Raw genomic sequence first — 18,145 nt, forward strand, 5'->3', positions numbered from 1 at the left:
TTTTCACAGCTCCTACAATAGATGGAATCTCTCAAATTTTACACACTCACCAGAGTGCCTCAGATCTATCTGAAAAGCACTGGCAGATAAATAATGTCTTAAGATTAAAAAAAAAATGCATGAGGTTAATACTTAAAATAAACCACTAGCTTAATTTTATCTTTACGCAAGCTCTACCAGTCTCAAAGAATTTCCTGCATTTTACAGAGATGAGCTCACTTAAAAGGCAAGACATGTAGCTCTTGAAGAAACAGAGTTACTCAAGTCAATTACTCAATTTTGATGAAAGCTTTCAAACCGTTGTACAAAAAATTGCTGAAGAAAATAATTTAAAAATACAAGGAATTGAGATTAGGAAATTAAGATACTTAACTTGCACTGACCTTGTATCAGTTAATAAAATTATTGCAGCAAAGCTGCACTGCAACAATGCCCAGACTCAGTCTAGTAACAAGCCTGATACTAAGATTTACACAAGAAAAAATGAGCAAATATAAGACTGATATTCTGGATTTGTGCTGTATTCTTTCTAAACAACGAGGATGAAAACTATTAATGAACAGCTGCTACAATCTGTCCAACTGGATCTGTGAACAGCCAAGAGTTTTGCTACAGCTGTACATACAACCACTCAGAATCTGAACAGAAGAAAAGTACACATGGGAAGAAATCTTTGGAGACCATATGAGAACTTTCCTGTCTCACCAATGAGAAGCCACAATCTGGCCATCACCCTCCACAAGACTGAGGCTGGGTTAAGTAAGTCGCCTTAATTTTGCTTTACATCTGTAATGTGTGAGTGCTTTTAACTTTCAATACATTTTCAAGGCAATAAGTGAATCTTACACCTTTACAATTCAGACTGGTTTAATGAACTGTTTTGAAAAGGCAGTAGAAAAACATCATTGAAATGAGAATTTTTACATTGCTATTCATTTTGCACTCATCCTCACAACTGTGATAAAGTTCTTGGAAAAGCCTTTGATGGCTACAAGACAATTTCCTGAACAGGAGGGGGTATGGGCCACTGAATTTTGCCCTTTAAGGAACATTCCTTTGGAAATTCCTTCCAAATCTGCCCCAAACCAGGACATAATGCTGAAAGTGTTGCTGTCACGAAATTTTTGGACACAGACAGTGAATGTGGAAAATAATTTACAATACAGCTTTCATGAGAATTTCAAGGGACATCACACTTCTTCAGTTCCGCAGATTTTAAATTGAAACAAATTAAGAACTGCCAATTTACCTTTGATTTCATTTGAAATGAGCAGCTTATTTTCTGTCTCCTCATCTTCACACTCTTTGTGCTTTATGGCATCCTTTGTTTGTAGTACCCCACTGAGGAAAAGAAGATGTTCAGTTTTTATTAGTACATCATAAAAGTCACTAAGCATGATAAAATCTCTCGCCAGCAATACTATTGACACACCAGGATTCCCACACAAAGGATGCTGTATCATTATAAAATAAAGAGAGAGGATCTTATTTCTGACTTACACAGAATGGCATGACTACTGAGATGAATTTTGCAAAGAAGGCTCAAGAATAGTGCAAGCTGAGATTATGTAAACCATACCAACACACTTGACTTAATAACTGAAACTGAAAAATACACAAATGGAGGCAGTGGATGTGGGATAAGGTGGGAAGAGTGAACCCCACATATATAGCTGCCTGTCCTACAAAGCCTGGCTGGTTATGCAGGCCATTTTCAGGAGCTGTCTGAAATAACTCTTACTCCTTTTCCTCTGCCCAACATTCATCTCTACAGGGCATCAACTCCTTGTCAGTACAGTTACTGACCCCCTGTTGTGCAGCTGCTAATGATCCCAAAGATATCACCAAAAATATCTATATTCCTTTGCATCTGCATTTGCATTACTTCTTGTCCAGCTGCTCCCTAAGCTTTGACAGCCCAACAATTTGCAGAGAGGAAATGTCTTCCCCCTATGGAGAAAAATCGGGCAAGAAATTTGGAAATAAGAGAATTTCTCAAGGTGAGGGTGTGTGGGGTGGGTACATTCCTGTCTTAAAGTCAGCCCTTGGGAAGTTCCTTTTCAAACTCTGCCTTCAGAAGGTATTTCCAGAAGGATTTCCTGGTACTTCCTGGTTTCTTACAAATGTGAAGTGATAGGAATTTGATGACATTGTCTACTTACTTCTGCTTTTTAAGAATTTCAGAACACTCTGGCCAATTCTTAATAAACCATCACAGATACTCAGAGCACTCAGAGATACCAAGTACATGAGCATTTTCTAAAAATAGGCACCAGACAGAATGATTCTTAGAGTCAAGACTACAAGAAGTCCCACTACTATATGAACTGAGTCTTTACTGTCTACCACAGAAGGAGTCAAGAAGAACACCTTAACAAATGTTAAAATCACAGATGAAAAGCAGATGCACACCTAACACTTTGTTAGGCATCAAGATTAGCTAACCTCAAAGCACAAATCCATAGAAGAAACAGACCTATTTAATTCCACTGTTTACATTTAAACTGTTGAGTATCATTTATATTATATACAATAAAACATTTGGGACTAAATCAAGTAGGAGCTTCAGGTTCACTGACTTCAACAGAAATATAATTATCACACTAGTAATGGTGCAAAATGAACAATGCAGATCAGGAAATCCAGCCTTTTTAGTATGACAGGACACAAATAATAATAGTATGACAACCAATACCAGTGGAATGCATATAGCAGGCACAACTTCTTGTGCCACAAAGGATTTCTCCACAGTATCTTCCTCAGAAAGATTTATTAACTTAAAAATTATTTTCCAAACTCCACAAACACAGAAAACTTTCTAAAGTAACATGCTAAAATAACTAGTGCAATTCATTCCAAAGGCAAAGGAAATGACAGCTGTAATTCAGCTATGGAAGAGAGCTCACCTAATCCTGTGAGGAAACAAGTACCTCCCTATTTTCTCGAGGGCAATTTTCATAGCAGCATACATATAGAAATTTGACCTCATTAGTTAAATATGTCTGTATCATGAATTGAAGGTTTTGGGTAAGAGGCTGGAAGACAAATAGATTTTTTTTTTTAAGAGCCAGTAATTTGATTCCCAAGTCTGAGTGTTCAGCTTCCTTCAGTGTAAAGATTTCCAGAAAAGAATTTTTATTACACTGAAATTTTTTGCCACTCTGAAGATACTTTAAAACTGAATATGCTGTAGGCATGTAATTTTTATCATGACTTTTAATTTCAGGATCATTCTAGAGGGACACACTGCAGTATTTATGTACATAGCCGGTTTGATGCATAGAGAGAAAAAAAAAAAAAAAGAGATAGAGAAAAGAAAAGAGTAAGTGGAACCAGAGATTAGCTGAGCACCACTTAGATTTACCATGACAAAATAAAACTCATGTTTGGGATCATTTGTGGTTGGTTCCTCAATGAACGACTTCTATGAAACAAAAGATTACCTTTGAATACAAAGGTATACACAATTGAACTGAAGTCAAACATAATTAAATCCACACTGTGAGCTCAGCAACTAAAGAGCACACAAGTGTGTGTATCTATGTCTTCAATTATGCATGTGTACTTTGAATACACATCTAAAAAGATCCACTGGGTATTGCAATAAGCAGATGCTCAATATTTTATAACCCCAGCAGTTCATATATACCTAATGTTGTGAACATTATTTTTCATGCCTTTTTCAAAGGGAGATTATTCAACTGAAAGTCCTCCATGACTTTGCTGGATACATAATGAATGAGGAAAGCTAGATGATAAAATGCAGCCAGTCAGCAGTGTATTCAAACAGTTGAAATACGAGCTGCAAAGTCTCTGGGTAGTTCAAAGCTGGCACAAGACTTACTCTCTTAATGAAACTGACTCAACACAGTGAACATATAGAATAAGTATTGGTCATCCTAAGTCTTCCAAAAGTAACACCCTCCAAAAAAATAAAAGATGAAAATTTTTTTTCTTCAATTAATCTTAAGAGATAGTCTGTAAAGCCAAAGTATATTTCTAAAAAAATTTTGAATTTACTGTATGATAAAAATATTATTTTTATTATTAATTATTTTATGATTAATAATTTTATTAATAATAATTTTATTAATTATTTTTAAGCACAGGTTATTTCAAAATTATACTTGAAGCCATAATCTTTTCTTCGCTGTTTAAATTCACTAGAGTATGACTAGTGAATGCTGTTTATTATCCTGAGTTAGAAGGGACCCAATAAAGATCACCAAAGTCCAACTCTTAACAGAACAGTTCCATTTCAATCATCACCTTTACTGTGGGCTATTTTATTTACCATAAAATACCAACTCTCCTGTCTCTGTCTCTCAAGATACTGTTATTGCTAACACAGTTCATATATTAGGAACACAAAATAACATAGCTCATGTAAATATATAACAAATGACACATCATCTTCAAGGGTGTCATCTATTTCTGTTTGAAAATAGTCAATAAAATAATGTAGCGATACTGCAACTAATTAAAAATGTAGGGAATCCTATTGCCTCACATATCCCCATGAAAACACTAAATTGTGTATTTTTAGCTTCAAAGATAGTTTCCAAACTTGCACTGGAGAATAATATTTATGGCATAAAAAAGTTCTCATGTCATTTTCTGTCAAAAATGCATGCCAGATGCTGAAAGTTAAAGAATTACTTTTAATTTTTCCATGTTTGTACATATTTGTATATATAAAATAATTTGGACACAAACCTAGGAACAAGAATCTCAATTTCCAATAATTGTATTTTTCCTCTCCTCTGACATGTATTTATTTCTTACATACCCCATGATACTCCCTTCCCCTCTATTTTTAAGATAAAGAGAGCTGAAGAGCTTCCATCTCCTTCCCCATGGCTTCTAAGAATTCCCCAGCCAAATCACTGGACTGCTTTGCCTGGTAAGTTGCATTTTGAACTGACTCCAAACACTCAGTACTTTGAAAGGAACTGAGAGTTACCCAGGTGCCTTCTTTTCTTTCACACTGCAGAACAGGGGCTTCTTGCAAGGAGATTTATTTTCTGCATCGTCCAGCTTGGTTGTTTCTGATCCAGTTTTCCCTGATGGTCGATTGTGAGGTGAAGATTTCATACCTACATGACCGGGGCTGGGGCATTTTCTGTCACTGTTTAAAACAAATTAACAAAATGTTTAGCAGTGGAAGCAGCAAAGCTGTTGTTTAATTTATTTTCTCTACGCACAAAAAGTAAACTGAAAACATCCAAGGTGGTTTTTTGGTTAAGAAATACAGAGTAGTTTTTTTACTTGCCACTAAAAACATTGTATACCTGGCATTTTCAGAAATCAAAATAAAGAACTCTCTTCTCCATTAAGTCAATGGTAAAATGATTAGACAATTCAACAGGAACAGATTTTGTCTAATATTACTTCTGATAACAAGCTATCCACTTCCAATATTTGTTACACAAGGACACTTTAAGGTATTATTTTCCTCCTATTCCTTCTCTCCCATAACATATCACTGTGCAGCCTTTAAAGTGTTCTATGCAGCCTCTTAATTGGGACAATGAAAAAAGTAGCACTTGACACAGTCCCTGCCACTGAGGACTTTGCTCAAAGTGCTAGAGGATTCACTGTAATGGGAGCAGGCTACCTGCCAGGGAGTAATTAAGTCACTTCAGATTTCTAAAACTCTATAACAATCAATTCAGGCAGAACTCTTAGCAGAATATTTCAGGTTTTAAAGCATGAAGCTGAAACTATCTTTGAGAGGGCAATTTAAAATACAATCCATTGAAAATATGTGGTCATTACAGTGGGAACTGGAAATCTTCACATTTTCACATTATTCACACTTTCACATTTAGATTAATGTAACCCTTGAAAAGAAGGGAAATTTCTCTCCTTTCCTTCTTAAATTCTCTATTTTTCCCTATAGTCTAAAATAAGCACAGGAATCAGTATCCACAATTTCTGAGATAAAATAATCATCTGAAAACAATCATCTTGGTATCACACTCCTTTGTTTTTTCCCAGTGCTCCTGTTTAAAAGCTTCAGCTACAGACTTCAGCATTGTTCTTGCAAAACTCAGTCCCAGTAATTTGATTCCCCACTCCCACTGTAAAGACAGAATAGTGGCTGTTCTTCAAAGAGCTACATTAATTTACAGTCACATAATAACACCACTACAGCAAACAAAAGGAACACACAGAAATAATTTTCTAAAGGGAAACCAACTGGTCAACATTCAATTTTAAATTCCAATTAACCACTTAGTAGTCTAGATAGTTACACCAAAGATGAAACTGAACTCTTGTTAAATCATAGCCAGTAAAATCAGTATCAGTCTTTGACAGCTCCATGACCTTTTTGTTAAGTACTGAAAAAAACATTTTTCTTCCCTGTTAATGAAAATGTAGATAAATAGGCAGGCCTTTCTGAAACCATTCAGTCATTGCACAGCTATAAATCACACTGGAGAACACAGAAATAAAATACTGCTGTTAGTCATGGGCATTTCTTCAATCATAATTACTTGATTACAGGAGAGGTGGATCTTTCATTTGTTTCCACTTTTCTGTTTCTGGGGATAGGACTGGCTGCAGGCATCTCCCCACTCAATCGGTCAGGTAAGAGGCTTTCTTTGTTCAAGTTCATCTCTGAATATGGACAGCTGACTGCACTAGAAGTTGAAGAAGAACAATTACTTCTTATTCTCAGACACTTTACTGATTTCAAACAAAATGACATTGGAATTTCCTAGAAGAAGATGCAATAACTTCAAATAAAGAAGATTTTAAAAAATGTAGTAAGTAGTCATAGTTTAAAATGTTAATAAATCCATCGAATAAAACCCTCAATTTCACATCTCCTTTTGACAGCAACTTGTGTCACACAAACTGTATTAATTTCTATTACAATGTCCATTGTGGAAAATTGCTTGATAAATGTTTAGCCTGCTCCCTCATAATGTTAATGGTATTTTTACATACAACACAGGATGCCTTTGACTACACCCATGTCTCTCCAAATAAAGTCACATTACCATGGTTATTTATTTATGTGAAGGAGGATATTTCTGTTATGTAATGTCTACACAGAAGCTGCATTCCAAGGGCAAAACATGAGGATTGGAGCACATCCCCTTACTGCAGTGAGTGCCCCAACTTTGCAAATGCCATTTTGTGATACTCCATTAACAGACTGATATTTTTACAGTCTTTCTTAACATTCAACCCTCCCTATTTCCCTGCAATCCTGACAGGGAAATAATTTGACAATGAACATTGAGACAATGACTTTTAAATACTGCTTCAAGAAATGTGAAAGTTGTGCCAAAGGCAGAAAACGCGTGTTTGCAAAAGAAGTAGGAAAGGGAAAAACAGCAACACAAACCAAACCACATGGGGCTGAACTAGGATTTTTCTTCAGTAGAATGCTCTGCAGTGTTCAACTGATTAGTCAGCCAGACCACATACTCAACATATCAATGATAATGTCCTATACTCTGAATAGTATATACATGTTACAACACTGAGTAGCATCACACTCAAGTTTTCAAAACTATATAAGATGCAGGACAGACTGTACTAAATATTATGCTCCATTTGTGCCTCATGGGCTATGACATTAACTATATTTTGAAAATATGCTTTCCTACTCACCTGTATTGTTACAATGACTTCCATAATTTTAAAAGGTAAAAACCCCACATTCTACAATTTTGCTTATTTTCTTTTCAAGAAAGAAGCTACTGTAACTACCCCATCTTTCCATAAATCACTGCAATGTTTCATTTGTTTCACTGATAGTTACATGCATGATTTCTAAAGAGAACAGTCTAATATAAACAACTCTACCTTGACAGCTATATGCCCTGCCACCTCCAAATTTCAAAAATTAATAAAAAAACAACAGCTTTTACTATAGTTTTCTTTCTAAAAACCATAGCATTAAAAAATAAAAAGGCCTTTTGGTTTAAAATAGTTTAAAATATGCTGTACACTCTCCTCTTCCCTTACCAACAAAGCTCTGGATTCAATGAGTATGTAACAGTTTCTATAATGAGGCTGGACCAATATTGGTAATCTAATTTTGATGTTGCCAAGACACACAAAAAGTTGGTGGAAATTTACATTTCTATCAGCACTTGCATAAAAGGAGAAAATTCCTTAAGACCAAGTCAGTCAGCCCTTGCTGGGGTTATCAAGACAGGATATCAACAGTATGTTTGATTTCTTCAGTTGGCTCATTTGAAAACAAGACAGGATCAACTTTTTTTTTTTTTTTAAATATTCTATTATTATTTTAAAATACTTGAGTAGCTATGCTGAACTTGAATTATGAAAGAAAAAAGAAATAGAATAGCTTCTGCTTTTCTAATCAAGATGGGATCTCTGTTTAGGGTTATTCCAAGCAGATGTAACAGTCTGTACAGTGCTATAAAGGGACATGCAGCCATATCCCCAGGTGATCCAAAGAAGCACAGAACAGTCATCTTTTTGCCTTCTTATGAGGAACTTTTTGTTTACACATCCAGCTCAGATAGAGTCCAGCCACTCAATTTGCTACAAAACACTAAACTTGAAGTATGGTACGCTTTTGTTAATGACATTTTTTAGAGACATGGAACAAATTATACAAATAGAAATTAACTTGGAACATTCACCTTTTATTTCTACTTTCTCTTAAGCAGAATAGGCCATTTTATTTTAAATCTATATGTCTACTTACATTTATTCTCAACCTACTGGTTTTGTGTGTCTTAAGACTAGCCTCTGCCAGATGACTTACACTGCTGCATCTATCACAGTGATGTCTTTTTTCTCTTTCAAAAGAAATACAAGATAAAAGATACAGGCTTCTGCTCAGAAAAAGGTTTTAAGGCACCAATGCTACTGTGATTTAAGTTCTTGCTGTGACAAACACATACCACTGTGATGAATTACAGTTTTCAGAAATTCATGAATATATTGGTTAATCTCAGTTCTGCCATTGCTACAGGGCAAAGCATGTAATTTTCTTTTGGCTTCCTAAGCTCACAGAGGTGTTTTGAGCAATTTTTCTGAGCAGTTAAAGGGCTGTCACAAGGAAACACTGAACACTACCAATGTGGTATTTAACTTCAGTTGTGCATTACTAAGCAAGCCTTACACTCCCAATGAAATCTGACAATATAATTGTCAGACTCCAGCAGGTTTTCTGTTTACCAACACCACTAATACATTTTAAATTAAAAAAAACCAAAAACAACAACAAACAAAATACCCTAAGAAAAAGCCTAAATATTCAGTCCTTTATTATAACTTGCCTGCTTATATACTACCTTTCCCTTTAGTATTTTCTGGAAAAACTGAAGTTGAATGACAGTTTCAGTCAATAATAGTTATAATATTAACAATGCTTCTGAACACAAGATTCAGATGACTTTTTCCCTGTAATTAATCATTCAAGTTACTGGACCATTTTTAAAAAACACCTTGATAGTCCTTTGATGTTACTGTTACTTAAGGCAACAAAAGAACCCATGTGGTTTCCACTGTTAGCTAGGTTACAACAAAACACAGCATGAATGAACCTGTGTATGGCTTTGGATCAATCAGTAAATCCTCCTGAATCTCAAAGCCTCCAGCCTTCAGTTCAGTTTAACTTGTCTACTACAAAGAATGAAAAAAATTAATCTTGTTATTCCTACATAATAGAAGCATTCAATTTATATAAGACTGTAAGATTTTAACATAACTCATCTCAAGGGCTCAGAAGTCTTGGTGTTTAGGTTATTTAATATTAAATAAGGATTTTTAACTCTTCTGTCACCTTAAACCTGGATTTCTGCTCCAGCTTACATTTTGCTTTAGCACACCATTTTGAAAACAGCACAAGTTTCCAAAATGATCAGATGTCCTTGGCTTGGGGGTACCAAGGTCTGCCAGAGGCTCAGGAAGAATGGCATGAAGCAAAAGCAGCAGGTACTCAATGTGAAACCTCTGCTATTCTTCTGACAGGGCTGTAGAGCCCCCAGCATTGCCCCAGAGCTTTGGAACCAGTCCAACATGAAGATCTCAATTATCATTGGAGCTGCCTCAGTAAACAAACATTCACATTAATGATACCTGACACACACACACCCCCACACACGAGAGTAATCAGCCATCTCCAAATGCTGAAGGATCAGCACAACACAATAATTAGCTGTCTGCAGGGCACCACTGAAATGGCAGCAGGCTGGCTGGCAATATGTGTGTCCATGACACAGTTTTCCGAGGAAAGGGAGCCACTGTTTCCAGAGTCCTGCATATGCTGAGTAAAAATTGAGCATTAAAATAAGTTTCTGTTTTTACTGAACGATGAAAGACGAAGAGAGAAAAAGGCAATGCACCATTCTGATTTCAGGCCTGGGATTTTCCAGTCAACAGAGGTTTTACATTCCTAGCCCTTTCCAGAACTGTCTGATGGAACAAAAGTGTTGAGTAGCACACCCCACCTGTGTTTATTTGCAACTGCTCTTCTATCACACTCAAGATCTATTTCTAGGTGCAGCTACACACCTCTCTCTTGTCTGTAAAGTTCAAGGGTAGGAGGATAAAACTTCGCTGCTGATAGGAATGGACCTTAGACTTCTCCAGACATTTGAAGATGCTCCTATCTCATAGCAGTATGCAAATTTTCTGAAGCACAGAGTCCAGATGCAATACTCCAGGTGATCACATCAGCTGGTAGCAAAATACGATTAGCAAGAAACCTTCAGAGAAAAGATCCTGACAGCATCTGAGGGATGTGGGTTTTGGTTTTTTTCCTGATGGATTTTGGTAAGTGATCTCTTTACATCAGGCTTTATGAAAACATTTTTAACTAGTCTCAAAACAATCAATACAACTATTCTCTTTCACAAATTACAGTGCATGTTTATCATCAAAGCATTCATCTTTCAGGAGAAAGCTGCTTCAACAGTCTAAACATGAATCAAGAAATCAAGAGTACTTTAGAACGGATTTGGCTGGTGCCAATGACCTTGAGACTGGCATCAAAAAGCACTCAACAAAAAGATGTGACTTCCTACTGACCTGCGGGTTCCATGCTTATGTAACGTGTTCTCCTGCAACACAGCCTCTACCACAGCACTTCCCTTCGCTTCAACTTACACATAAGGCATGGGAAGCTTAAAGTTTCTGGCAAAAATCTTCACTCATGAAGAACCGACTCAAAACTCTAATGAACCACTTACAACTGACCTCTTCACACTCCTGCTTGAACTTGAGAATTACTGCACACTTTTTAAACATCAGGGTATCCAACTCACAAGCAGAAATATGCAGGTGCTCTGCATAATGCTAACAATCTGTACGTCAGGCTGTTTCAGCTGCGCCGCACATAACCCTAGATCAACTGTTGATAGATACCAAGTCCTTAGTAACATCAACTTTTCCAAAAAGTAAATGCTTTAGCACTGCTATATAATTAATCATCGAGGCTTTCATCTAATTCCTAAGGAACAAGCTCTCAAAATTATCTCAGAACTACTTAGCATTTTAAATTATCATCTTTTCTGCACACAGGCATTTATGCGTTGCACCTCATCACAAAAAACAAGATAAGCGTGGTTAAATACATTTCAAGGTTGCCAAGATAAAAGAGTCATGGGAATGCTACCTGATGTGGAAAATTGTACAAATTTTAAAATCTCTTGGTTAATTCAGGAAAAAAGTGGTGGTACAATGTTAGAATTTTTGTTATAACTTGGACCCTCAAATCAGTAGGCTCCAGAAGATAACAAATCTCATTATTTTCCACAGAAATACTCAAGAACAAAACTAGAATATCATTACAGAGGGCAAAACAATAGCTAGTGAGTAAGATACTTACTGGTAAAATATATTTGCTATGAAACAGCAAATATCTGTCTTATGTTCAACAAAATCTCCTTGGTTATATTTTTATACCCTAGAACTATCAGCTAATGTGCAAATAATTGGATTGCTTAGACTACAGTAAAAAAAGAAGCACAATGAAATGCCATGAGTTTGTTTCTTTTCTTAATATTCAGGATGAGTAAGTATAACGACCTTTAAATAGCATGGAAAAGGTAGCTATAAAAGCAAAGGCTACACAAAGTAAATAGACATATAGCTCTTACTCATCCTTTCCATCTAAAACATTAGAACTTTTATTGCCAATGTTTATTTAGAGAGATCATAAATGAAAAGCTTTTCAGACACTTTTTTTTTTTTCTCATTTTAAGTTTCCACTTTGGGCTGAAAACCATGGTATGTCCACCTGATTCTAAGCAATTGAGATAGCACTTGATAAGGAATTCGAATTTACTGCCTCCCAGATTAGATGCAATGATAAATCATACAAGCCTTAAGTCTACCAGCATGTGAAATTAAATGGGTTTCAGACAAGCAGGAAGCTTTTTAGGTAAATCTAGTTTAGTTCACATTTGCAGTCGACTAATGCTATGAATGCAGAAGGTTACAATACTGTTAAGGACTGACTTGACTGTTTAAGGAGTTACCCTACTTGTTGAGTGAAATAAAGGGAAAGCAGAAAAGGGAAGGTAGAAAAACTGGGAGAAAAAAAAAAAAAAGAAAAATAATACAGATAGAAAAAGACCACAGGAATAGGGTGAGAATATGAGAATAGTATGAAAGACAGTGGTGTGGCATGCTGTGTCATAGCAACCCCTTCACAGTTCATACTGCAACAAGTTTGGTCACTGAAGCTATCCTAGCTATGTCCTTCCTGGGGATAAATCCTCCTAGCATCAGGAGCTCTTCTGTTCCTAACAGCACAAACAATGCTTCTGCTGCAGACAGGGAAGAACTTGCAGCAGAAGATGCCTTTTGCATATCAAAATGTAGTAATACAGTGAATTTTGCTGGCCAGGTATCTTTGATAGGGATTAGTCAGGACCTTAACATATGGTGATACACCAGCAAAACCTTGTAGCGTAATTTGAGTCAACAGGACATAATGATCTCATCAAAAACATGAAAAGATTGCAGAGCTCACTCTTGGATCAAGGTAGTTTGAAAAGATACTTTAAAAATGTGTAGATAAATATCCAAAGAATAGTCATCAAACCATATCAGAGAGCAGGAAGAACAAAGAGATATGACATTTGAGAATTCTATGACCGTTTAATGGAAAAGTGACAACTTTAGGAAGCTCTAATTTGTGAAAAGGTAACAGGATGATATTTATGGTGCTTCATTCTACACTTAACACACTATATTACTTGTACATTCCTTACTGAAACATTCTGGATTCACCCCACACTGTAAATATTTTTAAAGGAATAAAATTTCAACTTGGGAAATGTTTTCCATTTGCTTGGTCATTGTCTCTCTGTCCCCTCCATTCCATTCTCCAGTGCTAATATCAACTACTCTCTAGGATGGGAAGTCCATATCTCTGAATTTTATTTCAGAAGGTGTCCAACAAAGCATCTTTAGAAACACTAAACAGAAGTAGCAAGTTGTCATGCAGAAATGTATCAATTGGAATTTCCTTCCTAGCACTGCTCCAAGCCAACAAGCAAATCCTTACCCTTACCAACCAAGCAGAACAAGAACACCCAAGCCATAATAAAATCAGTGGCCTCATATTTCAAACGGTTCAAAAGTTATTGCTTTATACATATCTGTCTGTGATATTCTGCCAACTGGACAGCAAGCCCTGGAATCCTCAAAGGAACAAAATACAGAGTAACTGAATCTACCAATTGTGACAAAAAGTAATGTACAGCAAATCTTATCTCAGCACAATCTCAGCACACCCTGGTGAAATGAAGTTACAGATTGCTAATGTTTATTTCAGCACGCTCACCATGGCAACTGAAATAACTGCATATTTAGGTTTACAAGATTTCCTATTTTTTTTCCAGCTTGGATCTGTTTTCTTATGAACAACAATTTAAAAGAACCATCTGCACACATCCCTCAGTTGAAAGAATAAAATCAGTTTCACAGAACATACCTATGATGGCCGATATGTCTTGCTCTTTTGATGTGTCCAACTCCCTTACATCCTGCTGTGGGACACCCTCCATGCTCTAAAGCTTCCACCAGTTCCAAGGGACCTGCATGCCAGGTGAAATTACAAATGAGAGTTAAGAAAATTATCTCATATTTAAAAGCTATATAAATATGCACGAATACCAGTGCATTGTAGCAAGCATGAAGAAATAAGTAAACAGAAATACTTTAATAATACATTCTGTAAAAGCATAATGGAGATTTAAACAACCTAATCCACTGGAGAAATAATCTTATTCCATGCGAGTAAATCTCTACAACAGAACTACATTTATATAAAGAACACAAATCTTGGAGGAACTGCATGACATTGAATTTCTCTTCCACTACCTACATTTATTTGGAACCTGGTTTGTTTTGCAAGAGCACAGAAAAAGTAAGCTACCCTATCCCTGTTCCTGAAGACAGGGATATGTGTTTGTAATGTGTACTGTCCTTACACATTTTTAAACTGAAGTTTTCCAGTAAAAAAGATGTGAAAACGAAGGCTGAAATTACTACTAAAAAGAACAAGCCATCAGATTTTTCACTTTTTCACTTCTCTGAATATGTGTCTACCCGATTTTCATCAACCTGTACAATGATGCCTGCAGAGACATCAAAGGATGTCGAAAGGAGCTTTGAGGCCCAAGCAAACATGATACATAACCCACAGTTTCACAGCAAGTGAGAGACAGCCCTGCTCCAATACAAGACGCTGGGAGCACCTGCTGAGCCTCTGCAGGAATGCACTGGCCCCCTCTAGTACCAGTTCTTCTTGAACAGCACATGAACTTGCATCTCCCCCTACAGATAACAATACAGACATGAAAAGGTCTATTTAAATGTATTTCCAGATGAAAGATTCTTGCTCGCAGATGGATAATGAAAGACAGAGAATTATTATGTATAATTAGAGCAGTCTAAAAGCCTTTTTTACCAAATGTTCCAGCTATGCAAAAATTACAAAACTATCGCTACACTGAAGTCCAAAGACTTGTATAGCCTTTAATGACTGTAATTGGTGAGTGAACAGGGAATTTTACCTTCTCTACCTTTATACAAAAATCATGCTTATAATGTAGCAAGTGGACTCAGAGGAGGATTTATCTGAATAGGGATGCTTCTGTAAAGAGAAGTCTTGCTTCACTGATGTTCTGATTTTGAAAAAATTAACTTCCTATAACTATTCTCTCTTCACTTAAAAAAATTGAACTCTTTAAAAATGTAATTTAAAAGACCTACAATTGGTTGTCCATGTTTACATGAGAAGCTGCTGTTCACATCACTGTGAAACAATGTTGTTGTTGTTGTTGTTAAAATCAACACCAACACTTAGCTCTTAATTCCCTAACTGCTATGAGAAAGGTCATAATCTTTCATGATGACTTCATTACATCTGAAAACACTATGAATACATGAATACTGGGAACTGCTCTAGACTAATATTGCTAACATTGCACAGCATTCACAGAAAGCTTCTAATGTGAAAGGCAGGGATCTGGACCTCATCATTGAAAGTCCTATCATACAGACTGAGGCAGAAACTGTCCTGCAAATATTTTCTTCCCTCCTCATGAAACCCTTGCAGAAGTCTGGAAATGCCTTTTAACTTACCTGGAAGCAATATTAACATTTAAAAAATATTCTACATGGTAATAAAACAAAGTCATATGTTGGATTAATATTTTATTCAGTAATCATTCTATTTTACAAGTATTTGTGTAGATTATTACTTTTTTCCTATTTAAAGGATGGTCAACTTCCTCTCCTGTCATATCATCCATCTTAATTTTTGTAGCTTAACAGAAATTTCCTTCTACCAGTCACATCCTAAAAGGGATGAGCAGTGCCTCCTAAAGCACCACCTAGAGGAGATGACATACTGGGCACTTCTACCTCGTTTCTTTTAATGTCTCAAAAAAACCCAATTTACATATTTATACTCCTACCTAGGCTAAGATTTTTATTTATATATCAATCTTACATTATAGAAACGTTGTAACCTTATTCAGCTCTTCTGCCATAAGATACAATTTTCATATATGTGGCCACAGACTACTTTTCCCACTGGGCTGCTCATTCAGCACACAGGACGACACATCTCAGATTAAAAAGCAGATATGCAGCATTCTGTCTTCTCCTCATTATTCACTTTGTGCTTTGGCACTTATGGCACTCTATTCAGATTCTGAAGGCAGAATGATTAACTTCCTAACAGGCAGCCATCACTGTACTGCTGGAGTGCTCAGAAAACTAATGAATATACTCTGATCACACCCTGGATAGGAGTAATTTCTTCTTGGCATTCAGAGACATTGACTTGAGGTATTGTGATTTTCAGGTTACACATTCAGACTTATCGCAGTTATTTTACTTTTTTTCTTTTTTCTTGAGTACTTGGCATTGCTCAGCATTTTTTATTTCCCAAGCACAGCTGTTTCTGACCTTCTAACAGCTGTGAATACTCAGCACTTGTGCAAACCACACCTCAGAGTCACTACATAAACCAATGTCAGAGAAGAGCACTCAAAAACTCATCTGTTCAAAGTTTGGCTAAAGTGATTTCACTGCCATTATCCAGAAACACAGTGGACTAGGCAGGGATATATCTATCAGCAAGTCTCTTCTCCCTGCAACCTCTCCCACTTCTTCAACAAGTAAAACAAAATCCCCAGAGAGGACAAGCTGGTAAATCAGTGTTGTTATTGGTACCATGCCCTGTTAGATTTATTTTCAAAGTGGGCACCATTAATCCCTCTTTGCTCAGCTGAAGAAGAAAAGGAAGTCCATTGTTTTTGAGGGTTTGCCACAGCATTTGAAAGCAGTGCCTTCTCAGTGCACTCTGGACTCCTTTGAGCCAAAAAGCATAGTAACCATCAAGAGAAATGGGAACAAAGGATCTTAAGAGTGATACCCTGCATCCCTACTGAGTGCCACAGCAGTTTCAGTGCTGGCTTTGAGAGGGCCAGGATTTTACACAACAGATTTTTTACATCACTTCTGGTTTTGACTGTGGTTCTTGTATTTCCATTGCAGTAAGGGTCAATAAAACCATCTACTAAAAAGTGATTAATTACTGACTGTTGATTTGGCACTAAATGTCACATTTGCAATTATTTTGCATATCCTAGTGGCTTCTCTTCTTTGAATAGCACTGGCAGGGACAAAAGACAGCACAGCACACATGCCTTCTACCATTTATCATTACATTAGAGTGTGGTTTCCCTTACTAAGTGGGGGCTGAAGAGGGTGTCCAGTTTTTGTACACCAGCCTGCAGGATGGATATCAGGGCTGTCGACATCAGTCCAATAATCATAAATACTATCCCAGCCATCAAAATGAACCTAAAATACAAAAAGGAGAATAGTGCATTTTAGATCAGGAAAATTCTCCGTAAAATCAGTTTACCTGAATGATCTCTAGAAATGACAAGTCCACTTTCAGAGAACTATTTAAGTTACACAGAAAATACTTGTACATTGCATTCTGGACTCAGGCATACTCTCACTAAAGTAAACAGTAAACAACCATATGTCATATGGTTGTTTACTGTGTTGTCAGGCTCAAATCCCAGAAATAATGCAGTTCTCACATTAGTTCTCACATTAATACTTATATTAAAGCTTGAATTTATGCCTTTTTCATGTCTCAAAAAACACACAAAAATCCAAATGTTTTTAAATCTCCTGTTTGAACTGGATTTTAGAACAGCAGAGCAGTAAAGCAAAGGACTACAAAAATTAATTTATCTATAAAAGACAAACAATCACCCCATCACACAAGCAACAATTTTGCTAAAATTAGACTATACAGGATAAAGAGTTGAAACTGAAGAGAAAATGAAGCATGTGACTTCACAGGACAGCACCACTATGGGTTATGCACAAATTTTTTCGCATGAAAGCTAAATATCTTCCAATCTTGCATGACCTCTGTACCAGCAAACTCTTCAGATCTCTCACACACCCAGGTGTGGATCACGTACACATGCACACAAACAGAGCTCTTTCAACAGATGCTACAGAGTCAAATTACTGCCCTAGAAGTTACAAATCCTGTCATTTAATACATTAGACTGGGGAGTGGGATTTTTCTTTATTTTGGGATGAGGTTTTTTCCCATTTCTTTTTTTTTTTATTATTATTTTGCATGTCCAATTTG

The 18,145-nt window shown here is 36.3% G+C and overlaps 1 protein-coding gene across 7 annotated transcripts in view; it reads right to left on the bottom strand.

Annotated features, from left to right (window-relative positions):
- The window catches only part of L3MBTL3 (L3MBTL histone methyl-lysine binding protein 3), a 78,297-nt gene that overhangs the window by 8,702 nt on the left and 51,450 nt on the right, over positions 1 to 18,145 (bottom strand). For 6 of the 7 annotated variants that reach the window (XM_059842115.1, XM_059842117.1, XM_059842120.1 and 3 more), the window contains exons 15-19: positions 17,214 to 17,328; positions 13,943 to 14,045; positions 6,501 to 6,647; positions 4,964 to 5,128; positions 1,250 to 1,341 (exon numbers count right to left, since the gene is read on the bottom strand). In XM_059842115.1, the coding sequence (XP_059698098.1) occupies positions 1,250 to 1,341; positions 4,964 to 5,128; positions 6,501 to 6,647; positions 13,943 to 14,045; positions 17,214 to 17,328 (622 nt within the window). The remainder of the gene's footprint in view (positions 1 to 1,249; positions 1,342 to 4,963; positions 5,129 to 6,500; positions 6,648 to 13,942; positions 14,046 to 17,213; positions 17,329 to 18,145) is intronic. The other variant, XM_059842114.1, reaches the window with a different exon arrangement.

This window comes from Haemorhous mexicanus, chromosome 3, assembly GCF_027477595.1.
Source record: "Haemorhous mexicanus isolate bHaeMex1 chromosome 3, bHaeMex1.pri, whole genome shotgun sequence".
NCBI lineage: Eukaryota > Metazoa > Chordata > Aves > Passeriformes > Fringillidae > Haemorhous > Haemorhous mexicanus.